The 21,816-nt window shown below is 42.2% G+C and overlaps 1 protein-coding gene across 6 annotated transcripts in view; it reads left to right on the top strand.

The window, feature by feature from the left end:
• The window catches only part of FAM184A (family with sequence similarity 184 member A), a 350,858-nt gene that overhangs the window by 262,339 nt on the left and 66,703 nt on the right, over positions 1-21,816 (top strand). For all 6 annotated transcript variants that reach the window (XM_088480987.1, XM_088480985.1, XM_088480982.1 and 3 more), the window contains exons 7-9: positions 7,703-7,864; positions 14,589-14,710; positions 17,066-17,216. In XM_088480987.1, coding sequence (XP_088337113.1) covers positions 7,703-7,864; positions 14,589-14,710; positions 17,066-17,216 — 435 coding nt within the window. The remainder of the gene's footprint in view (positions 1-7,702; positions 7,865-14,588; positions 14,711-17,065; positions 17,217-21,816) is intronic.

Below are 21,816 nucleotides of genomic sequence, written 5' to 3'. Positions count from 1 at the left end.
ATTGGAACGATAATTCAGCAATATTATTCCGTGTGTATGAATGATATTGATCGTTGCGTGCTCCGTTGGGGCCATCCGTCGCTTCTCCTGATGCATGTTCAAAAGATCAGGTAAATCAACTGATGATTCCATGCAGCGCTATGGGGTAGGGCGACATATCGGGCGGTCAGGCACCGGATCACCCCGTGTGTAGGGACCGCCCGATATGTCGACCCTTGGATCGTCGGTGGCATCGGTGGGTACACATTGTACCAAGTGTACCTAGCTTTACCCTCCCCCTAACCCTGCTACTTACCGTCGGGATGCCGGTGCCGGGATTCTGACAGGTGTCGGGATTCCAGCACCGGTATTCTAAGCGCCAGCATCCTGACTGTTGGGATTTTAACCCGATCCCATGTAGGAAAGTAAGAACTCTCAAAGATAGATGACTGTGAGTGTAACTCTCTAAAAAAGGGCCAGCAGGACTGTAGTGTCAGAAGAGGACTAAATCCTTCAGAATCCAACCTTGATGGGATCCGTAGCAAAACTGTCTTGTATAACCAAGAAAGATATTTTTCTTGTACCTTTTTACCATGCCTGCAATGTTCAGAGAGGAAGGAATAAAAATGAGTAAACTACTACAAATCTTATTGTAAGGGGCGGTGGGTGTAGATGTACTTCATTGTGTCATGTCTCTGGCTGCTCTGTTGCTAATGAAACCTCCAAGCAGCCTAGGTAAAAAGTGCTTTAGTGAATCAGATGTAGAGGAAACCCGACTCTGCAGGATTCTCATGATGGGGTCCCAGCCCTTTACAGAGGTAGAACCTCTCTAAAGACAGAGCAAGACTAAGATAAGTATTACTGTAGCATTAAAGATGGATTGAAGGCAGGACATATTAATGAAGGGAATGCCAGATTGGAGAAGGTTGCATGGCTGAAGATGATGATGATAGTTAATAAGTATTTTGGTTGAATCTGGGGAAAGAGAGAAAGATAGGAGCGAAAAGGAGTTTGGAGAGAAGTTGGTGAAACAGTCAGAAGAGAGAAGGTAATTTGAGTAAGTTCATGGTGGAGTGTCGTGAGAGATGTGAATGAAATGTGGATTAGCTAGGGTAGGTAATGAGAGACTAGAGAAGATCAATAATCTAATTTGTGCAAGACACTGAAGGAGGTGGAAACTACTTTACCACCTGGGGCTGGGGTTAATAGAGTAGGCCCTCTGCAGGTTTGACATGTGGTCCAAGACTGTTGACAGTTGGGCAGCCAAACATTGATTGCAACAGCAATGACAGCTAAGTTTAGTGGACCTGCAGTTGAATTGAGATGGTAGTTCAGTAGATCCTAAATCCGTTTTGCTTTTGCTATGATGTCGCGCCTCAGCACTTTTGTGTTGTTTACCAACAGTATACACAAATATCCAATGCATTCTATTTGTGTGTATAAGAAAAAGTGGGAGGTTGAGTATAGAGCTGAGTTAATGTGCAGTTTACCCTGGCTGCCATCTACATTCAATAATATATTGTGTTGTCTGTTACCTGATACAGTGTTTTTGGAATGCACTTGTAACTGTATGGAAAATAAAACAGAATATGTCTCACAAGTTTACACTTCTTGTAATGAAAATCCAGAACAAAATTAGATCTGCAATACAGTATTTACTGTAGACCAGTGATGACTTTTATTGCACTTTCACAATCCAAAGTCATTTATTTAGGTCAGTACTCGTTACTGGTGCTCTTTTTTATTTTTTTTATTACCTCCTATTTTCGTGTAAGCAGACAGAAGGTATTTTCGTTACAGAATGCATTGCCTTGGAAAAAGTCACTTTTGTCCTCAGCATGTATAAATCTACCATAATGCTAGGCTGTTAGCTTTGTGACTATGCTATGATTCACTGCTTTCCCTGTGCTGCTACGATTACAGTATATCTAAGAATGGTACATAAGTAATATTTTCCAGACAGTCTGAATAACAATAGTTATCAGTTTAACAGTGGTGTCCAAACTGGGTGCTGTGAGGCCTTTGCAGGGGTGCCACAAGCTGGTGGTCCAGCACCAAATAAATGTATTTATAGTCAAAATGATAGACAAAACTAGTACTCGTGGTTGCCAATCGTAAAATTCTTTATCATTTTGCTGAATTTCTCTATAAAAAACATTTGGCCTGGGGGCTCCGTGAAAAAGATACTCTTGGACACCGTTATTCAAGTGAGTTTGGGAACCACTGAGCTAGGACATCAGTAAAGACCTATCTTATGTAAGATTTTAATTATACCATGATCAACGAATACATTTAGTGGGAAAATCCACAACATTGTTCCCTAAAGAGAGAACATTTATCCCATATCGTAGGAATATACAGTCTGTTGAAGGACACTGCCTTCACATAAATATTAATAATATTTTTGTTTTATACTATATTATGTTCACACTTTCTAAAGTAGATCTATTCAAAAATATTGCTACTATGTTATGTCAGTACCTTCCTGGGAAAACGAAAAATGAAATGATAGGCCAATATCCATCCATACATTAGCTGTGATAACTGTAGCCCTGATTACAGGATTGTAGTACACTATGCAGCTTTTACCCAATTTGTCTGTCTGTGATAGATTTCCGTCTTACCCATTTATTCATTTTTAGAGTGACTTTTGAGCAGTGATACAGTATTATTTTTTAGTATTATTTTTTTCCCTTTGCTCATACATCTGCTAACCCTTTAACATGTACAATATTTTGATGCTTGAAGAACTAAAGATGAGAGTAATTCCAATATGAGGCCTTCATAGGGTTTGATATATTCATATATGTGTATAGGCCCATTGGGATAATAATAAATCATTATCCTTCATGCTGAGAGACATACAGTACATATAGGGGGTTATTCAAAGGTTGTCGCAGTTGCATTATAGGCTGCAACTTTTGTTAGTGTCTTGGCCAATGGGCATCATATTGAGATGCCCACTGACAGCGGTGCAAATCCGCCGATGTGTTTAAAAAGACGCACTATGTATGGCCCATCAGCCGCATCATTGGACAGTGTACCTGTATATGGCAGATGCAGTATGTCCGAGTGACAATGGTGTCAGTTAAACTGTGTCTTTAGATGCAGTCGCTGACACCTACATGCCTGCATCACTCCCCGTCTGTTAATCCCCCAGTTACCACCCAGAAATGCCCGTCGAAATGCGTGGCTCTCCAAGTAATTTCAATCAGCGCCCCCCAGTGGTAGCCATCGGGACACATGCACAGTGCACCTCGGACTAATGCTTTCCCCTGCGTCTGACTCCCCTATAATGCACTATAACAAATTGATTTACAGAACATTAAGGGGCCTATTTATCAACAACCATGAGATGCCCCCTGATAAAGTCCATACAAATCTGCATCGAGAATAAGATAATTGCTGAAACTATTTGTCAATCAGTCTGAGCTGGGACAGCGCTTCCGAAAACCAAGGAAATCCCTTAGGGCTGATTCTGAGCTGGATGCACTGCCGATGTCAGACGCAGTTGAGCAACTTTTTTTCTTCTGTGCATGCGTCTAATATACACTGCTCATGTGTCCAGAGTCCGTATGCACAGATTCACAGTTGCGATTAAGACGCACAATCTCAGAAATGTCTTCAAAATGTGTGGCACGTTCCTGGTCAGTAACTGGGAGGTTGCTATGTGGAAGCATGGAGATGGTCCTTCTTATAGGCATATGGGAGTGTCACAGGTGTGTTACTGAAGTGGTTGCAAACCCAGACGCATAATCGCTCACATTGGAGGCCATATTCCAAAGGACAATCTGCACCTAACGTAAGGGCTTGTGCAAGCTTTGATGGTGCAATGCATTATTTCAGCGTCTAAATACACTCAAAGTGGGCGTACAGGGAAGGACTTGTAGTGGCATTGGCATAAAGTCACAGACTTGCAACCAGCAGAAGACACAGACACAGGGGTCGGGTCTCTGGAACATGGGCTGATTCTGAGTTCCATGCAAAGTGTATTGCTGCCATTTGTCACTGATGCAAAGATTTCCCAAGTGCCCCTCAATTTGCATATGTGCCGAATCACTCAGTAAATTGAAATGCTCATCATTACTACCTTTTTCTCTTATTTGTTTTTATGCTGTTATAATGACATTACAAAACTTTCTGAGCGCAAATACATTTTAATTGGAATAACTTTGCATTGCAGAATACAAATTGTCTTTGTGGCTTCTTACCCAAAATATATATTTGTACCTTTTGGAAGTGCAGAAGTCCAGTGCTGTCTCACTGCTCTACTCCCAGGAACGAGAGGGAAGTAGAGGAGAAGCTACAGACCACAGCAGAGGGATCTGAAAGGATCCTTTTCCCCCATACAGTCTCTGCAATACTGCATGCTAATGACAAAAAAAACCTTTATTTGGAGCTTGGTAAATTTCCTCTATGGGAATCGCCATTCCCATAGAGGAAAATGGTAAGAGCTATATGCTGTTAATGCTTAATTAATGCAAAAGATATCCATTTTATCTCTTATGCATACTTACCGACTTCCTATAAATGCATTCCGGGAGCAGCCCTCCTGCAGGCCGGTTCGGGAGTTCGGGGGGCGGGACCGGACTGATGACGTAGTTAGACACCGCCCCTTTCTCGGAAAAGTCTGCGGGTCCAAAATGAGGGGACGGGGCTAAATTACGCTAATCGTGGTGTTTAGCCCCGCACCCTCCTCGCGGACCCGCGATTTCCCCATTAAATATCCCCAACCTGCCCGCTTCACTAAACTCACAGGGGTGTGGGGGGCTTCCCGCAGCTTCCAGGAGTATAGTGTACACAAGTATGCTCTTATGTAAAAGTGGCTATTGCCTGCATGTTTTCCGGATTATTATTATTTTTTATAGATAATTATCTATAAAATGATCCAACACTGTTGACTAAACATACTGTATGAGTTTTAAAATTGTATTCACTTTATTCACACATGACCAACTTCACTTACAGTACTAACGGTTTTAGTATGTCACCTCAGAAATAGTGGAGATGAATTTTATTACACACCAATACATGGAAATTTTAATATCTCAAACTCTGAGTGCCTGATTCAGAGCCGCTCGCTAGATGTGATCCCTCACACGATGTGTATGCAAATTGCCTAGGCAGTGCTACCGCACAGCAATGCATTAGCATCACATGGTGTATGCAGACACCCACCAGCCTGTTTTAAGACGCCCACTTGTGCACGTTATGTCCAGGAAGTGTATGCAGCCATCGGTACATCGGATGCTATCGCAGCGCTTGAAGTTGACCATACCATGTCGCAAGAACTGCGAGCACTTCAGTGTAAAAACAAGCCAGGTGACGTGTACTATGATGCTGTCCTATAATTATGCACACCTCTAAAACACCGTTGAGATGCTCAGGCATGCCTGCGTTTGCACCTCCACTCCCCCGTTTTTTACTGGCCAGGCCCAGTTATCACCTACAAATGGCTTCCCCTGTCACTCACTCTGCTGGGCTGTCTCTGCACAGCGAGTGAATGCATTGTGAACTTTAGCTAAGATATGCGCATGCGTACTGCGATGCATACGCATGCGCACAATGCATACCATCGGCGGCAGCGAGAGTATGCATCTTAGCGAGCGGGTCCTGAGTGCCTTATATTGGAATAACAGTCTTCTTCAGTTCTTGTGCAGTATTTTTATTCAGGGGTACACTGTCAAGAATATAATACATGACTAATAATGATTCCTATAACTGTATATGTAACCCCCCTTCAGTGTGCGGTGTGGTACATAGGTGCATTTGGAGTGATACACCTCCTATTGCCTCAGGCTAGCTCTCCAGGGTGTGGGCAATACCTGAGAAGGGGGTCCCTGACCATGCAGGCTTTATAACAGTCACACATATAGATACAGGTATAGACATTATGCAGCTACAGTTCTTTTGAATAACTTGGGCGCCAGACCTTCTCTTATAAAATTATACCACTTTATTTCTCTCCTCCTGCACATGACTTTACAGGACAAGAATATGGTTACAGCAGCTTCTCCTCTCCTTCCAGCTCATATACTTGGCATGTCAGATGGTGTAGGACAATCTTATGGATATGGTTACATTACATCACACTCTTCTTCACCAGCACAATCTTTAAGCGCAGTCACAATGAATGCTTTGCATTTTGCACATACTGGTCCACCTTGCCCTTTGCTGGCTGGTGCCTGTAGTTCTCCACTTCATACGTGCAGGTCCACCTAGCCCTATGCTGGCTGGTGCCTGTAGTTACTCACTTCATACGTGCAGGTCCACCTAGCCCTTCGCTGGCTGGTGCCTGTAGTTCTCCACTTCATACATGCAGGTCCACCTGGCCCTTCGCTGGCTGGTGCCTGTAGTCTCACAGCTTCACACACATCTCACATAACTTTTGCACTCTGCCTCTTCGTCTCTTCTTAGACAATATACAGAGTGCCTAATACACAGTCTGCCTCTCTCTGCTTCCCTCCTCTTTCACATGGGACAGCAATATACAGACTTTCCTATTGCAGCTATCAGACTCTCAGCAGTAGCCCATCCCTCTCTTACAGGGATGGCTCCTATAGCCACACTGCTACCACAGTGACCCCCCCCCCCTTTAATGGCTGCTGGGGGGCTTTTATGCATAAGGGACTCCTCTTGTCCCCTAACAATAAAGCTTCTGGGAAATTCCTCTTCCCCATCTCTCCAACACATATACTGACATCTCTTATCCCTCTCATGGGCGCTGAACACTTCACTGGGCGGCTCACACTGCAACATTCCTGCTCTTTCTCTGTGGTCTCTCACATACTTTATCTCAGTGGTCTCACTCCAGACCTCTCTCTCCTTTGGCGTTAGATGGGCATCGTGGCAGCCACCACGGCCCCGCCAATCTCTACATTTCTACTTCCAGCTCTGGCTCTCCCCAAAGATGTCTCCTCTCTCCCAAATTCTTCTTCTCAATCCTTTTGTTCTTCCTCCCCCCTCCTTTCTCTTATCTGCATGTTATACACCCAGTCTCCCTACCCATGCGTGTCTATCTCTCCAGCTCCTCCTTTACCTGAAAACTGATCCCAGGGTCTCAGGAATGTAATATCTACAACAGGAAGCAAGCTTTAACACTGAGAGGGGTGTATTTACAGATACCTTTCCCTAGGGGGTGTTACATATATAAAGTATATTTGGTTGGATTTTGGCAATTGTACAATATTGTGATGCTTGCAAATACACAATAGGACTGCATTTGCCAACGCTTGGATTGGTTACTGTTACAGCAGTTATTACTGCTTATGTAGAGAAAATGTAAATTTCATTCTCAGTATGTATTCAACTATACTATTATTCAATATAAACTTCATTTATTACATTCAGTTTTATTATTTCATGTTTCATTATTTTATTTTACATGTATTTAATCCATGAAGAAGTGGCTTCTGGGATTATTATACAACATACAAAGTTGTCAAAATAAGAGCTAAAATAAGTTTCATAGCAACAGTAAATAAAATCCAGTATTGTTACATTTAGAATATTAGAGACTTTAGCTACTACTGTAAAAGAAAATGCTACACCACGTGACTGTTTTAAGATTTTGAAAGCAAATCTCTTGCCTAATTGAGTTAAACTCATCTGCTTATATAGGGAAATATATATGTGTACAAAAGATAATCAATGCGGTGCTTTTATTGTTTATAACACTGTTAAACAAAATAACATGTAAAATGTGCTTTATACATTGAATCAGGTTTGCCGCCTTCAAGACTTGGTGAAAAAAAGTGAGCAAGGTCTTGGCTCAGCTGAGTGCCATATCACAAGTCTCAAAGATGCCCAGGAGAGACTTCAAAATGAGCTGGATGTAACAAGAGAGCGACTGAGGGAGACCAGTGATTCTTTGTTTGCTGTTCAGGTAAATATGAGATCATTTATTACATGGAGGGGAGGAACTAGATTTAATGTGCCAGGGTATCAACCTGTGTTTTAATTAGGGATGTGCAGGCTCGGATAGGTTCGAGTTTGCACGTGGAGTTCGGATTTTTCCCTCCAAAAAAACGGAACTCAGAACGAGGCAAAACGTCATCTTACATGGACGAACATCATCATTCCTGGTCTTTTGTCCAGGAATGATGATGTTCGTCCATGTAAGATGACGTTTTGCCTCGTTCTGAGTTCCGTTTTTTTGGAGGGAAAAATCCGAACTCCACGTGCAAACTCGAACCTATCCGAGCCTGCACATCCCTAGTTTTAATGTTCACTGCCACCTTATAAAATCCTTGCCTTGGCTTGTGATAGGTCCTCATGCTCATATACCCTCTTTTTTTTTGTTTGTTTTATTTGTTCTTTCATTAGTATTGCATATATTTATATAACCCACTTCCATACATAGCATGCACACACCCCTCCCAGTGATCATCTAATACCCCTTTCACACTGCCATCAAGTAACCCAGGTTATTACACATGAACGCGCAGCATTACTGTGCAGTGTGAAAGGGCCCAGTTGAAATATCCTGGCATTTCAACCTGGGTAACAAGCACCCGGCTCGTGATGCGGTGTGAGGGGTAAATCTGGTCGAGGCGACCCTGGTACCGTTCACTGCATAGGGAGAGCTGGCACCTGGAAGATGATAACATCTCCAAGCGCCGGCTCAGTAGCAATGGTGGTGATGTCATCGACCGGCATTATTGCTGGGTCGGGCCGCAAGTCTGAAAGGGGTCTCAGGTGGGTCGCACCCGGGATGGACTCGTGCACAAATCCCAGGTGCGACCTGCCATTTGCGTTCTGAAAGCGGTATTAGTTTGTGAAACTGTGGTGATTTCACTACGTGGAGGCTGATGGTGCTCAAGTTACAGCTACCCTTTTTTGCATATTGTATACACTTAGAGTAAAACAAAAACTTATATAAATGACATTGAAGAACATACACATTGGGCCTGATTCAGAGATGGACAGAATTGCAGTGCCACACACAAGCAGCTTAGCAATTCCGTCCATCTTAATGCAAATACAGAAGGAGGTGTCAGACACCTCCTTGCTGCATTTGCGAGCACCAAAGCAACCTTCGTGACCAGGTTACTTCTTTGGTTATAATATAAAGACAGATATAACAAATTATATCTATATCAGGCGCAATAAAACATTTAGTAGAAGAAAATAATATATAAATAAAAAATAATTAAAATTAATTGCGATCAATATGGCAGCTCCCAATGAGTCCTGGAGAAACTCATTAATTAGCAAACATATAAAAACACAGAAGGGAGCGCTACAATTGTTATGAATTAATTTAATATAACATGATTATAACACATACATTGTACATAATCCAATAAAAATGGCTGAATATAAAAATTAAGTGTCCACTCTGCCTTATAAAATTCTGATATAGGAAAGACAGAAAATCTTTACGTGTGTACCCAGCTTAAGGCTGCACAGTAATGTACAGCCTAGCACTAGTAATAGGGAAAGGGAGCTATTCAAACACATATACATTATTCAATCACATATAGAAACATTAATTATTGTTTTTAGAAATTTTATATTATAAAAAAATGTTTGTATTATATAATCTTTAGAAATTTTTGTAAGGTTTTATTAATATCAAAAATGCATATCGAAAAATTTTTAATAAAAAGAGAAAGGTTCCTACTTAAATCTGTGTGCCCAAGGCAGCTACCCTATCTCAAAGACACATCTAAGGGGTTATATTCATTTAGGCCCCTTGGGGCTACAGTGTCCAAAGCAAAGATCCACTTCGCCTCCAATTTATGGAGGCTCAACTCACGGTCTTCGCCTCTTAGAGGTTTAGGGACCCAATCAATAATACGGCATTTTAAAGCCGCCACTTGGTGTCCTGCCTGTAAAAAATGAACAGCAACAGGCTTGTCCGATTTGCCTGAGGTAATTGCTTGTCTGATTGAGCAGCGATGGTTTGCCATCCACTCCCGGAATGCATGGGTAGTTAAGCCTACATATGCCAGGCCACATGGACATGTAAGTAGGTAGATAACATGATCCATTGGACAGTTACAGTGAGTAATCTCCTGCAAAACCTGCTATTCGGGAGAGAAATCTCGTCCTGCTTCACCATCGGACATCTCACTCTAAGCTAAACTCCCTTCTTGGTAAATTTGAGAGTCTCAGGAGCCTCAAATCACCCGAGTTTCGGTGAAGCTAATCGAGTTGAAAAAAAAGCAAACTCTCCCAGACTCGATTCTTAGTAAATGTACCCCTAAGTACATTCCCCAATTGTACTATTGATCAGGTTAGGAGATCGCAGGGGTACTTCTGGTTCCCGACCTTGCATTCCAAGTGGTGGAACGCAAGAGACTTCTGGTCCGGATGTGCACCATGATCCTACATGTGGGAATGGTGGCTATTTAGGTAGACTCAGGTAAGGTAATCTTTTGATGCTGTTCTTTAGACAGTTTTGCTAAGGCTGTTACTTTGATGCATGGATGCTTGTCTTGATAAATGTAATTTGTGACCGAAACGTCGACATGTTGGATATGTAAGCATTAAAATACTTTGTTGCCGAAAACCTGCTCTGGTGAGTGCCCCTTTCTACCATTGTCTGTGTCTATCTGGACCCGGGATTGGTTCCAGTGGGGAGCACCCCATTGCTTGACTGTATCATGAAGATGCGAGTGCGGATTTATGTGGTTTTATATATATATATATATATATACCTATATACAGTACTGGGCAAATGTTTTAGGCAGCACTCTGGAGACAACGGACAGGTACACTGCAAAGCATGCGCATGCACAGAATGCAACAGTCAGCCGTCTGTGTGCGTAATCGCAGTTGCGATCAGTAATGAATCAGGCCCTTAATATATTCATATACAAGTATATGGGTGCACGATGTGCAGTGTGGGCCCCCCTGGACCCAGGGGCCTGTGTGCACTGCACACCCCACACCTATTATAGATACGCCCCTGTCATCTACCTCCTTGCGCAGATCAGTCCTCTTCTCCAGTAGAGTCCCAGCCTTAGCAAAACAACAAACCAAATAGCGCGGACGCCTTGGACACTGTAGAGATGTATGTGTTTCCACATACATCTCTACTCCAGTAAATGATAGAGCCCATGTGGGTTATGCATTTGCCGGGCTGTCAGCCAATAATAGGCTGCTCTAGAGTTTGCGGCTGCTGATTGACTGTGACCCATGTGGCTGTTGATTTACAGCCAATCAGTGGCCACTTACTGTAGAGTGGCCTTTGATTGGCTGACGGCCCGGCAAATGACGGAAACCACCGGTCTCCGTCATTTACCGGGTTAGAGATGTATTTGGAAACGAAGGGTCCGCGCTATTTGGTTTGTTATTTTGCCAAGGCCAGGAAACTACTGGAAAAGAGGACCAACCTGCGCCAGGAGGTTTTGTTTTTTTTTGTTTAGGAAAATCCTGGGATTTCTACTGGACAAGGGGACGATCACAGGGGAGAAGGTAAGTATGTGTGAGTGTATTTTGTAAGTAATACAAGTTTACTATCTATGTGTGTGTACTGTCATTGTTTTACAATTTTTTTTACAGTGGGGGTACAGGTGCCGTCCGCCTTCTGGCACTTGTAGTTCCACAAGTGCAAAAGGCAGGCACACTGGCACCTGTAGTCCCACTCTAAAAAACAATAGTATACATCTATTATTCCTACTATTACCCCTGCACCCACCAGCCAGCGGTGCAGGGAAGAGCCCCGGGCTTCAGCCTGGAATTGGGGTGCTTAGGAGAGGGTGGACCCCTTTATTGGGGGGTCCCCATCTCCCCTGAGATCCCCAGCCTTGGCTGACTAGCTTGGTGTATTAATGCTTTGGCTGGGGTGACCCGGTGAAAGGGTCCCCTGGCTGTGGCATTACACCCCATGCCATTTTTTCCCCGTATTTTGAAAACCAGGACCGGCTCACAGAGCCTAGTGCTGGGTCACAAAATACGGGGGAACCCTACATGTTTTGTCCCCTGTATTTTTAGTACCTGGACTGGCTCAGTAGCCCGGGCTGGTTATGCTTTGTGGGGGGAACCCCACATTGTTTTTTTTTTTAATTTAACCCTTTTTTTCCTAATTACAGGCAGAAACATACACAGATCACACTGATCTGTATATGTTTCTGCCAAACACGCACGCAGCTCAGGAGGTAGTCTATTTAAAACTTCTATTTAGGACCGAGTTTGCTAAAATTACACCCGTGAGTATAATCACGATTCTTGGTAAATTCCCATGTTGTATTCCTGGCTATGAAAAGTACCTGCGAGTTTGGCCGAGTTTTGTATTTATTTCTATTTGTGTTTTCAACAATGTTTCAAAGAGAGTTTCATGATTTCTCACCTGAGTATGCCTTTAGTAAATTTCCGAGTTGAAAAAAATGGCTACACACACCCGTGATTGCAATCTCAAACCAGACAAGGAGCTTAGTAAATTTACCCCTTACCTTTTATGTGTTTACCGCTCATCTGGGAGCTGGTCTCATTCTGGGCTATGATTGGCATTAAAGGAGTACCTTGTCTGTTATAGTATTTAAATGCTAGTCTTTAGAATTATGATCCTTTTCTTGTGACTTTATTTCTACATTGATTGCACCTTTTGCTTTGTGACCCCAATTCTACACTCTACACTGGGCCTGATTCAAAGAGTTACGCAATGCCGATATTTTTGCAGAATGAGAAGTTGCTTTCTATTGCTCATGTGCGAAAACCATACTGCGTACGCGCAGTGATTGCATTGTGATTACTCTTGTACACAGGAACCACTTACAAAATGAGTAACAAGTAATCAGCACTTGGGAGTGGTAACTGCCAGCTGTCTTTCTCTTCCTCACTCACTGACCTCTTACTGGCGTTGCATTGCGCAGCTGAGGCAGCACCTCCATTACTCCTCTTCATTGTCACAGCACACCACACACAGAGAAAGCATGGGTGCGCTATGCGCGATGTGACATCAGCAGTGGCGTATCTAGGGGGGGTTGAGCAGGACACGTGTCCTGGGCGCCGCCGGCCACGATCCAGGACACTGGTTTCAAGTCAGTGTAGTGCGGACCGCACTACACAGTAACAAACACATAGCTGCCAGCGCCGGGTAGTACACTAGTACCTAGTAGCTGGATCCATTGAGAAAGCAGCCTTGGGCAGTCCCCAGAAAACACACAAATCATTTGATCACAAGGGTAAAAACAAGGTGCAAGGAGAGAGAAATCAATCGTAACAATCCAAAGTTACCTGTTGCTTATAACTTTGGTGATGCTACTGTAACCTCCCGGGTCCCTGTTACTGTGTAGAACTTGTTTTTTTTCAGAGCAATGCAAGAGGGCCTCGGGGAGTGCTAGTGGGAGAGTGTGCACCCCACATAACTCCCGATAGATCTACTTCTATCTAGGTCTTTGATATAACTATTTTTTTTTTATAGTTCATAGATTGAACAAATCGTGTCAATGCATTTTTGGCCACCCCATGTTATAGAAAGCGCATACACATTGCAAAATTCAAACAAAAATTTGTGACAACTTGGCGCTTAAATTGGTGAATGTGCAAATACTATATATAAACAATTAGGGCAAAATTTACTAAGCGGCAGGTTCTAAACCCCGATGGTTTGGCAGCGGTTTTGCTATCTGCAGATTTACTAAGATCAAAACCGCTGCAAAACCGCTGTCAAAACACATTTTAGAATAGAATAGAACAGGGCTAAAATTACTAGTCAGCGGTTCTGGTGTCAATTAGAAACTGCCGTCAAACCGCCACTAAACCTCCGGGGTTTAGTACCCACCACTTAGTAAATTTTGCCCAACACTTAAAAGCTGCGGGTTTGAGGCGAAACAACACCTATTGTTCCCAATAGTCAGCATTGCAAAAATCTCTGTGAGTACTAATAAGAAAAACCAGAAATACCGAACTGACTGCATCATTAGTGTTGTATTGGCTTGTTCATTAGATCCTGTTTGTTATTTGTCCCTATGAATGAGAAACATTTTGCTAACAAGTTGATAGAATCCTTCTGTTGGCATTATACTAGTCATCTGCTTGAGTTTTATGAACATGGAATAAATAAAAGTCACAATATTAGCCACAGCCAAGCTCACCACCTTGATAGCACTTCTCTGAGCTACAGTATTAAGACACAAATTATATTAATATTTTTTTTTATATATATATATACTGTAGCTATACTGGTGCCAATCATTAGCAGTTAAGCATACCAATAAGTTGCTGTAAAGTTGTGTATACACACTTACTGACTGACTGACCAATATGTCTGGCCACAGGAACTGATAGTGACATCATTGTTGGCGGTTCCTGCAGCCAGAATATTGGTGGGTCGCTGTTGCACACAAGCAGATGTGCACGATATATCTGAAAGATATATTGCATCTACTGTGCTGCATGGCCGACACAATATTTCTGTGTACAACGTTGTTCACAGATATATCGGGTTTACACACTGGTCGATTGCTGGGACAATATATCATTTGTTGGCTGTACTAACTATATATCGGCCAGTGTGTACCCAGCGTAGGTCAATAACAAAGATAGATTAAAAAAAAGTATGTTTTAAAGTTATCTAGGAGGTGGCACTTAGGAATTAGACGCTGACCCATGTCCTAGCAACACCCTATTCATGTAAAATGTTACATTTATTTCTGCAGGGAGAGCTAGAAAAGGAAAAACAGCATCATGATACAGTGATTTCTGCCATGCGGGAAGAAGAAAGACTGAAAATTGACAAAGTTGCACGTGATTTGGAACTGAAATGGACTGAAACTCTCAGGTATTGTTACAAATATAAGCAAAGCTGAATGTTAATCTTTATGCATTTATATCTATACATGAATATCTAAATATCTAGTATACAGTATATATCTATATAATAAGCGAGAAAGGGTCTGTGTCTGTCTGTATCTTTGTCCTTTATGCACAGCCAGAGTTTTGTACCTAGGTCCCACCGAATTTGGCATGGTGGTGTACTTTGACCAGGATTAGTTTTTTGCCTAGGTTTGAACTTCGTCAGGGCCACACACTGTCACCTAATCCCATACAACCGGGGCACTTAAATTACACAGGTTCTGGGGCTGGCTTAATACACACACTGTCACACTGTCATCTGTTCCAAAGTGCTGTGTTATATTACTTTTCCAACAGCAGCATACATGAAATACGGAGTTAGTCAGCCCTCTGTGTTTGACATTACACAGTGTGCATTATTAGTATTTCACTCACTGTCTTATCTTACAACAACCGCCCCAAAGGTCATAGCAGAGTGCCTGGCAGGCTCATGAGCAGCTCAGCACTCGATACATTCAGACTGTGGCAGACAGCATAATCAATCCACAGTCTTTGATCCTGGCAAAGCTTAGCATATGGAGATTACAAACAGCAGGGGAGATTGATCGCAGCCACACAGTGCCACTGTGGGCAAGCCCCCTTCTGTCTGGGAATGACACTTTAGTCCTGGCATTCCCCCCTGATGGCAGCCCTGCTAGACAATGTTGGTCTGCAGTGTGATTTCAGGGGGTAATTCAGCTGTGGATGCAGTGACAGGGATCATGCAGATTCCCGATTATCGGGAATCTGCACATGCACCTGACTCATACTGCACATGTGCGGTACGATTCTGCGATCCCGAACACAGTCCGGCAGCAGATTGTCAGTGATTGACAGTCTGCTGCTGTTTCTGGGTGGGTAGGGGGAGGCGACGGCCTCCGATTTCCAAAATGAATGAGTGTCATCACTGTTGGGGGGGAGTGGAGAGGCCAGGAGCTCCGTCGGCTGATGGAGATTTCCTGGCCTCTTTTACTCATCTGCGGCGGCTGGCTTGCGTGACCCCATGGTCACTCAACCAGCCGAAGGGATCGCATATGATCTGATGCTGCATTCTTGGATGCAGCTGGATCAGTAATGCATGCTGGAGGCCTGACGCCTCCTGGTGAATTACCATATTACAATTATCGCCGATGCTTACATGTTAGCAGCTGCAATAGCATATCCGTCCGTAGCGGAATCACCCCCTTTGTTCTGCAGTGATTTCTGAAACTCAAGTGATTTGGGAAGCTATACTAATTTCTGTTCTGTAAGTCTGCTCCTGATATACGCAGCATCGGATCATTTGCGATCCCATCGGCTAACTAAGTGACCCATAGGGTCACGCAAGCCAGCCACCGCAGATGCACAAAAGAGGCCCAGAAATCTCTATCAGCAGATCCTTACCTCTTCACTTCCCCCCAACGGCGGCAACACACCTCTGTTTTGGGAAAATGAGGCAGTTGCTGCTCCCTCCCCGCCCAGAAATGTCAACGGACTATCATTTACTGACAGTTTTCTGCCAGACTGCGTGCGGGATCACAGATCCATTCTGCACATGCGCAGATCGGGTTCTGTGCATGCACAGATTTTTCTGGTAATTGGGAATCTACGAGTAGCAGTGCACTAGCGTGCATTGCTGAATCAGTCCCATAGTGCATTAAAAGTAAAAGGAAGAATAATATAATAAAGGTAAATATTTCTTATGTGTGTACCATAATGATGTTTCCTTTGTATTCTCCTATAAGGTGCAATCCAATTTTGGACATGTGGGATGATATGGGAATTTATAAAAATGTACCACTTAACTGACAATTTTTTTTCTACAAAACCGCTCAGGAATGTCAGGTTTTTTTTATTTAATAAAGTTTTAAAAGTATTTTTAATAATATATGTAAATATTTTATTTAAAGATATATATCTAGGGGGTGTTTTTCCTCCCTCATCCCCACGTGTCCATAGGCCCCCATTATAAAATAACTTCTGCATTGCCAATTGACCCCCTGGTGGTCATAAATCCTAATAACACTACTCCCTCACAACCCCTTAATAGTAAAAAAAAATCCTTGTTTTATAAAACACCACCCTCCCCTGTAAAAATCCTATTTTTTTGCACCCCCCCCATCCTCCTCCTACTCTTTGACCAGATCCCCTCCAACCTTTATGGGCAACCCCCTCCCTCCTTCACATGAAGGACAGAGGTTGCCCATACATAAAGTAAATATATTCAAGCTTATCTAAGATTCTCAGGAATAAAAAAATCAATTGACCAATGAGATGTTTTTATTATTACCAGATGTTTTTATTATTTTATTGCACAATGTAGGCAAGAATGTAGCAAGTTACGAGAAGAGTTGAGGAGACAATATGAGGAGGACAAGAAGTTTGCCCTGGCTCAGCTCCTTCAGCTCAAGGAACGGGAAATGAACACAGCAAAGGATAGCTGGCAAAAGAAAGTAGAGGATCTTCTTGACCAGGTACAGATATTGTTACTATTGCTACAGCATTGTATCAATTACATCTCTGAAGGATATTGTATACACAGATTTGTTCTAGGTCTTTAAAAATACTACATTGCAATACTGTCAATATGTCTGTTGGTTTATTGATCCAAAGAGAGAAAGTGTGGGTGTAGAATCTCCCAGTCAAAACCTGCCTTGAGGATGAGCAGTGCACCTCTTCAAACCCAAATGCAATACGTACATTCAGTAAAAAAACATGTTACATGCTAATAGATTCTTGAATCAAAACATGCTCATTATTTTATTGAAGCAAAGTAGACATACAGGGTGACATCTCAAAAGAAACAGACATTTCCAGGTACATCTTTTTGCACCTTAAGAACTAGTGTTATATTTAAGATTTACTCACCTTTAGGTAATGAGTATCAAGTGTAAGGGGTAAATTTACTAAAGTGTGAGTTTTTAGAAGTGAGTTTTAGAAGAGATGTTGCCCATGGCAACCAATCAGATTCTTCTTAACTTTAAACTAGCACTTTCTAGAAGATAGTAGCTAGAATCTGATTGGCTGCTATGGGCAACATCTCTTCTAAAACTCACTTCTAAAAACTCTCACTTTAGTAAATTTACCCCATAACATTGGAAATTTTGTCTAAAAGTTCTTATATGGTAAAGCATCAGCAATGTTTACTTCTGACATAAAACTTTTGATTTTCATGTTATTTTTTATATATTAGTGTAATACAGATGAACCTTCAATAATTTCCATAACATTACTATAGCTCTCCCAATGACCAGATTAGATAAATTAAGGCCCTCATTCAGAGCCGTACGCTCTGAGCAGAGCGCACGCTCTGAATGAGGGCCGGGCTCCATTTTCATGGAGCGTCCTCCTGGACGCTCGTATAGCTGTGGGTCACCACCCACAGGCTATACGAGCGTGCTTTGTGATGGCCGCGATGGTCGAGACCATCGCGACCATCGAATTTGCGAGCCGGAGCCTGCGGTTGAGGTTTTCAACCGCAAGCTCCGGAGTGATTTTGGCTCTATCAGAGCCAAAATCACTCCCACTGACATCACTAGTGATGTCAGTGGGCCGGCTTCTGACGGGAGGCGTTCCCGTGGGAACGCCCCCGTCAGGGAGGCACGCCCACCAAAGGGGGCGTGCTGTCAATCAACATTGACAGCACGCCCCCTTTGATCGGACACAACGAGCGAAGGACTTTCCTTCGCTCGTCGCGTCTAGCGCATGCGCACGACGGAGCTCCCTCCGTCGTGCGCATGCTCAGTGCATAACATCGACCCACTTGCGAGCGGACAGCCGCTCGCGAGTGGGTCTGAATCAGGCCCTAAGTCTTTCTCTTACATTAGTATGTAATAGTTCTTTTCATTGTTCTTTTCTTTTGAGATTCATAATGATGCATGAACATCAATTTAATCATAAAAACTGCAGTTCATCACATTAAAGTGTCTGTTCATATAAAATAATCTTAGTTTAGATGCCAAGAATATAGATTAAACTGGATTACACATCAGAGAGCTCTGTAGCAAAAATAAGATGTGGTTCAGAATTAGGCATGATTAACATGAAATGTCAAAGTAATACTATAAAATTCTGAACTATCACGTAGGCTTACAATAATATAATTGACAAGTAAAATGAAAATACATATAAATTCATGTCTGTGTTCAGAAACCTCCTCATTCGGGTAAAATAAAGAAAAAAAAACTAGTGCAAAAAAAAGAGGTGTTGCACATAGCAACTATTTAGATACTATAGGCTATATTTGATAAAGGTCGATTTAAATCGATTTTGATCAATTCAACAACAATGTTGTGTTTCTGAGGCTAAATCACACATTTACTAATACTTCAATGTTGTCTGTTAGTAAATGTGTGATTTAGCCCCAGTAACACAACATCGATGTTGATCGATTTTGATTGATTTTTAAATCGATCAAAATTGATTAAAAATAGAACTTTAGTAAATATACCCCTAAGTGCTTGATTTAGAGTTCAAAATGTTTCTGTTGCTTACTTGCAAAAATGTGTCTACACACTTTAGTTCTACAGTTGTATTTTAAGTTGCACATTCGTTAAAATCTATTGTACTGAATTTGTTTATCGATCACGAAGATACCATCACCTTAGTTATCAATACAGAAAATGACACCTGATCTATGGGAAGTGCAAAGATACACATCCTAAAAGAATAAGGGCTACATTTACTGTGTAGCATATTTCAAAACTGATGTGTCTTTGTTGGTTTTAGCCTTTGGATTTAAATGGACAGTTATAGTAAATATAAAACACACCTGGTTTTGTATTGAATGTACTTGTTTTTAAATCCAGTGGGTGAAAAGAGTGGCATGATATATTTAGCCCTAAGTGGAAGTCATAATCAGACACCTCTAAGGGGTGTGGTTATACCTCCCAAACTATTGGCAATCCAAAATGGAACAGGGGGGAGGGGGTGCATGCCATAACATTAATGGAGCGTGTCTGCATTACTGTGGGGGCATGGATGCATTCCAAGTGCTGAACAGGGGTAGGCTGTCTATTCGCCCCCTCCTTTTTTTGCAATCACCTTTATATTGCTGCAGACACCACTGGCACATGCCTACGGCAGCCATTAACAGCTGGTCTGATATGCAGAGCAGCATGATTGGGTCATGCCGCCCAACTGCCGGGCAAATGGGACTATGTATTTCAGATTGTGACAGCGGGAAATAGCATTCAAATAGGGATTGTCCCGCCAAGATCATGACAGTTGGGAGGTATGGGTGTATTAGACTTGTATATAGTGCTCCCGCTAGGCTGTTTTAGAATCTCATCTGGAAAGCCAATTTATGTAATTAACCTAATGTCTGCATTGTTTTACAGACATGCTCTTTGGTGAATGGTGGAGACCTTGGGGCACATTACTTACTCATTGGGGTATATGTTTAGTGCACAGGGTTCACATAATAATAATAATAATAATAATAATAATAATAAATAAATAAATGTGGATTCTATGGGGTCAATCCTATTAGGTGCGAATAGCGAGGTGCGAGTAGCTATTTTCACTTCGACTTTGCATAGCAAATTCATTTTGCAATTCAATTAGCAACTCACACTGAATCAGTCAGACCGACCGCAACTTTCCACTCGCACCTCCCTGAGGTGGAGAGATGGAAATGTCGGGACACTGTGCTAAACCCATTTTACACCCCCCTAATGACCAATTAGGCAATTGGAAGTTTCAAATTAGCTAAATTAGTCCCATACATGTCATTTTTTGGGGTAAAAAAAATATTTCCTCAAATTACCCCAAAATCAACATTTTCGTTAGTTTAGGCACCACAAATAATTGTTTTTATACTTTTTTTGTATTTTTCAAGGTGCCCTCAAAGTACCCCAAAATCACCTTTTTTTCCTACTTTTTTTTGCTTTTTCGTTTAATTCGTTTGAGATTAAACAACAAAAGTTTGTTGTTTATCATTTTCTTGCATTTAACCCCCCCCCCCACAAATCAGCCATTTGACACCATTTCATAACCTACAGTACCTTCCTAATGACCACAAACAGCCTTCTGTGCGGTCCTGCTAACGAAATTATCCATTTTGGAGGGTTCAGCATGGTCTCCCCACATTTTCAAGCATTTCTTGGAAATCTCATTTGGCAGTCAATTCGCACCCCTCCGCTGCGAGTAGTGCAGATAGGTATTTTTAATTGGTTTGGAGAATTCTCTGGAGCGCGCTTCGCTGCGATGTGTGCGAGTTTCAAGTAACAAACTCACTACTTGCAATTCGCACCTAATAGGATTGAGCCCTTTATGTGGTGTAAGTGACTTTAGTAATCTCCTGATTCATGTAGCTGGCTATACATAGTAAATGACAGATCAGCTCTGTCCAAGAAAAGGCACAGCTAGAGATAATCATGTTTTTATTTTTCTTCATAAATAAAAAAAGAAACTAATAATATACCTCTTTACATCTATTGGGTCAATTCAATTAGCCGCGATGATCTCGTGGGTGCAAGTCAGTCATTGCGGCAACAGCCGCACTTTATGGCAGCATAAAAGTGCTCGCAGCCCCATAAGGCTCCAGGCAAAATTGGGCCAATTCGGGCTCAGAGACGGCCGCGAGGGTTGCGAGATGCGGTGCAGTTGCCAGTGTTTAACACCGTAGCAACGGCAACTCGCACCCTTCGCGGCTAATTGGATTGAACCCTATGCTTGAGGGATTAAGGGAATTAACTGATATTGTTTCATTTACACCCTTCAGAATCATACAGAATGGGCTCTTAATTGATTTGTGCTGTCCAATGTTCTGAGTGAACTGAAAACATTCTCACTTGTTTTGTAGATTAGAGAAAGTATTTTGCAGTCATAGCAACTTTTGAATAGATTAACCCAATTTAAAGTTATCTTATCACACTTAGGCTAAAAATATAAAAATTTGGCTTGATATCCCAAAGTGTGGAAAGTAAACTAAATATATATGTAACAGTCCCCATGTTTTGATAGAGCTTCAGATGTTATATTATTTACACATTTAGAAGCTGTGCAGAGTGAGCCTATGGCAGATTGCATAGTGTAAGAAGCACAGGCCCAGAAAACAAGCTGTACAAGTTT

Source organism: Taudactylus pleione, unplaced genomic scaffold, assembly GCF_031769625.1.
Source record: "Taudactylus pleione unplaced genomic scaffold, aTauple2 ptg000259l, whole genome shotgun sequence".
NCBI lineage: Eukaryota > Metazoa > Chordata > Amphibia > Anura > Myobatrachidae > Taudactylus > Taudactylus pleione.
Note: the sequence above shows the minus strand (reverse complement) of the source record. Positions and strands in the feature narration are given on the sequence as shown.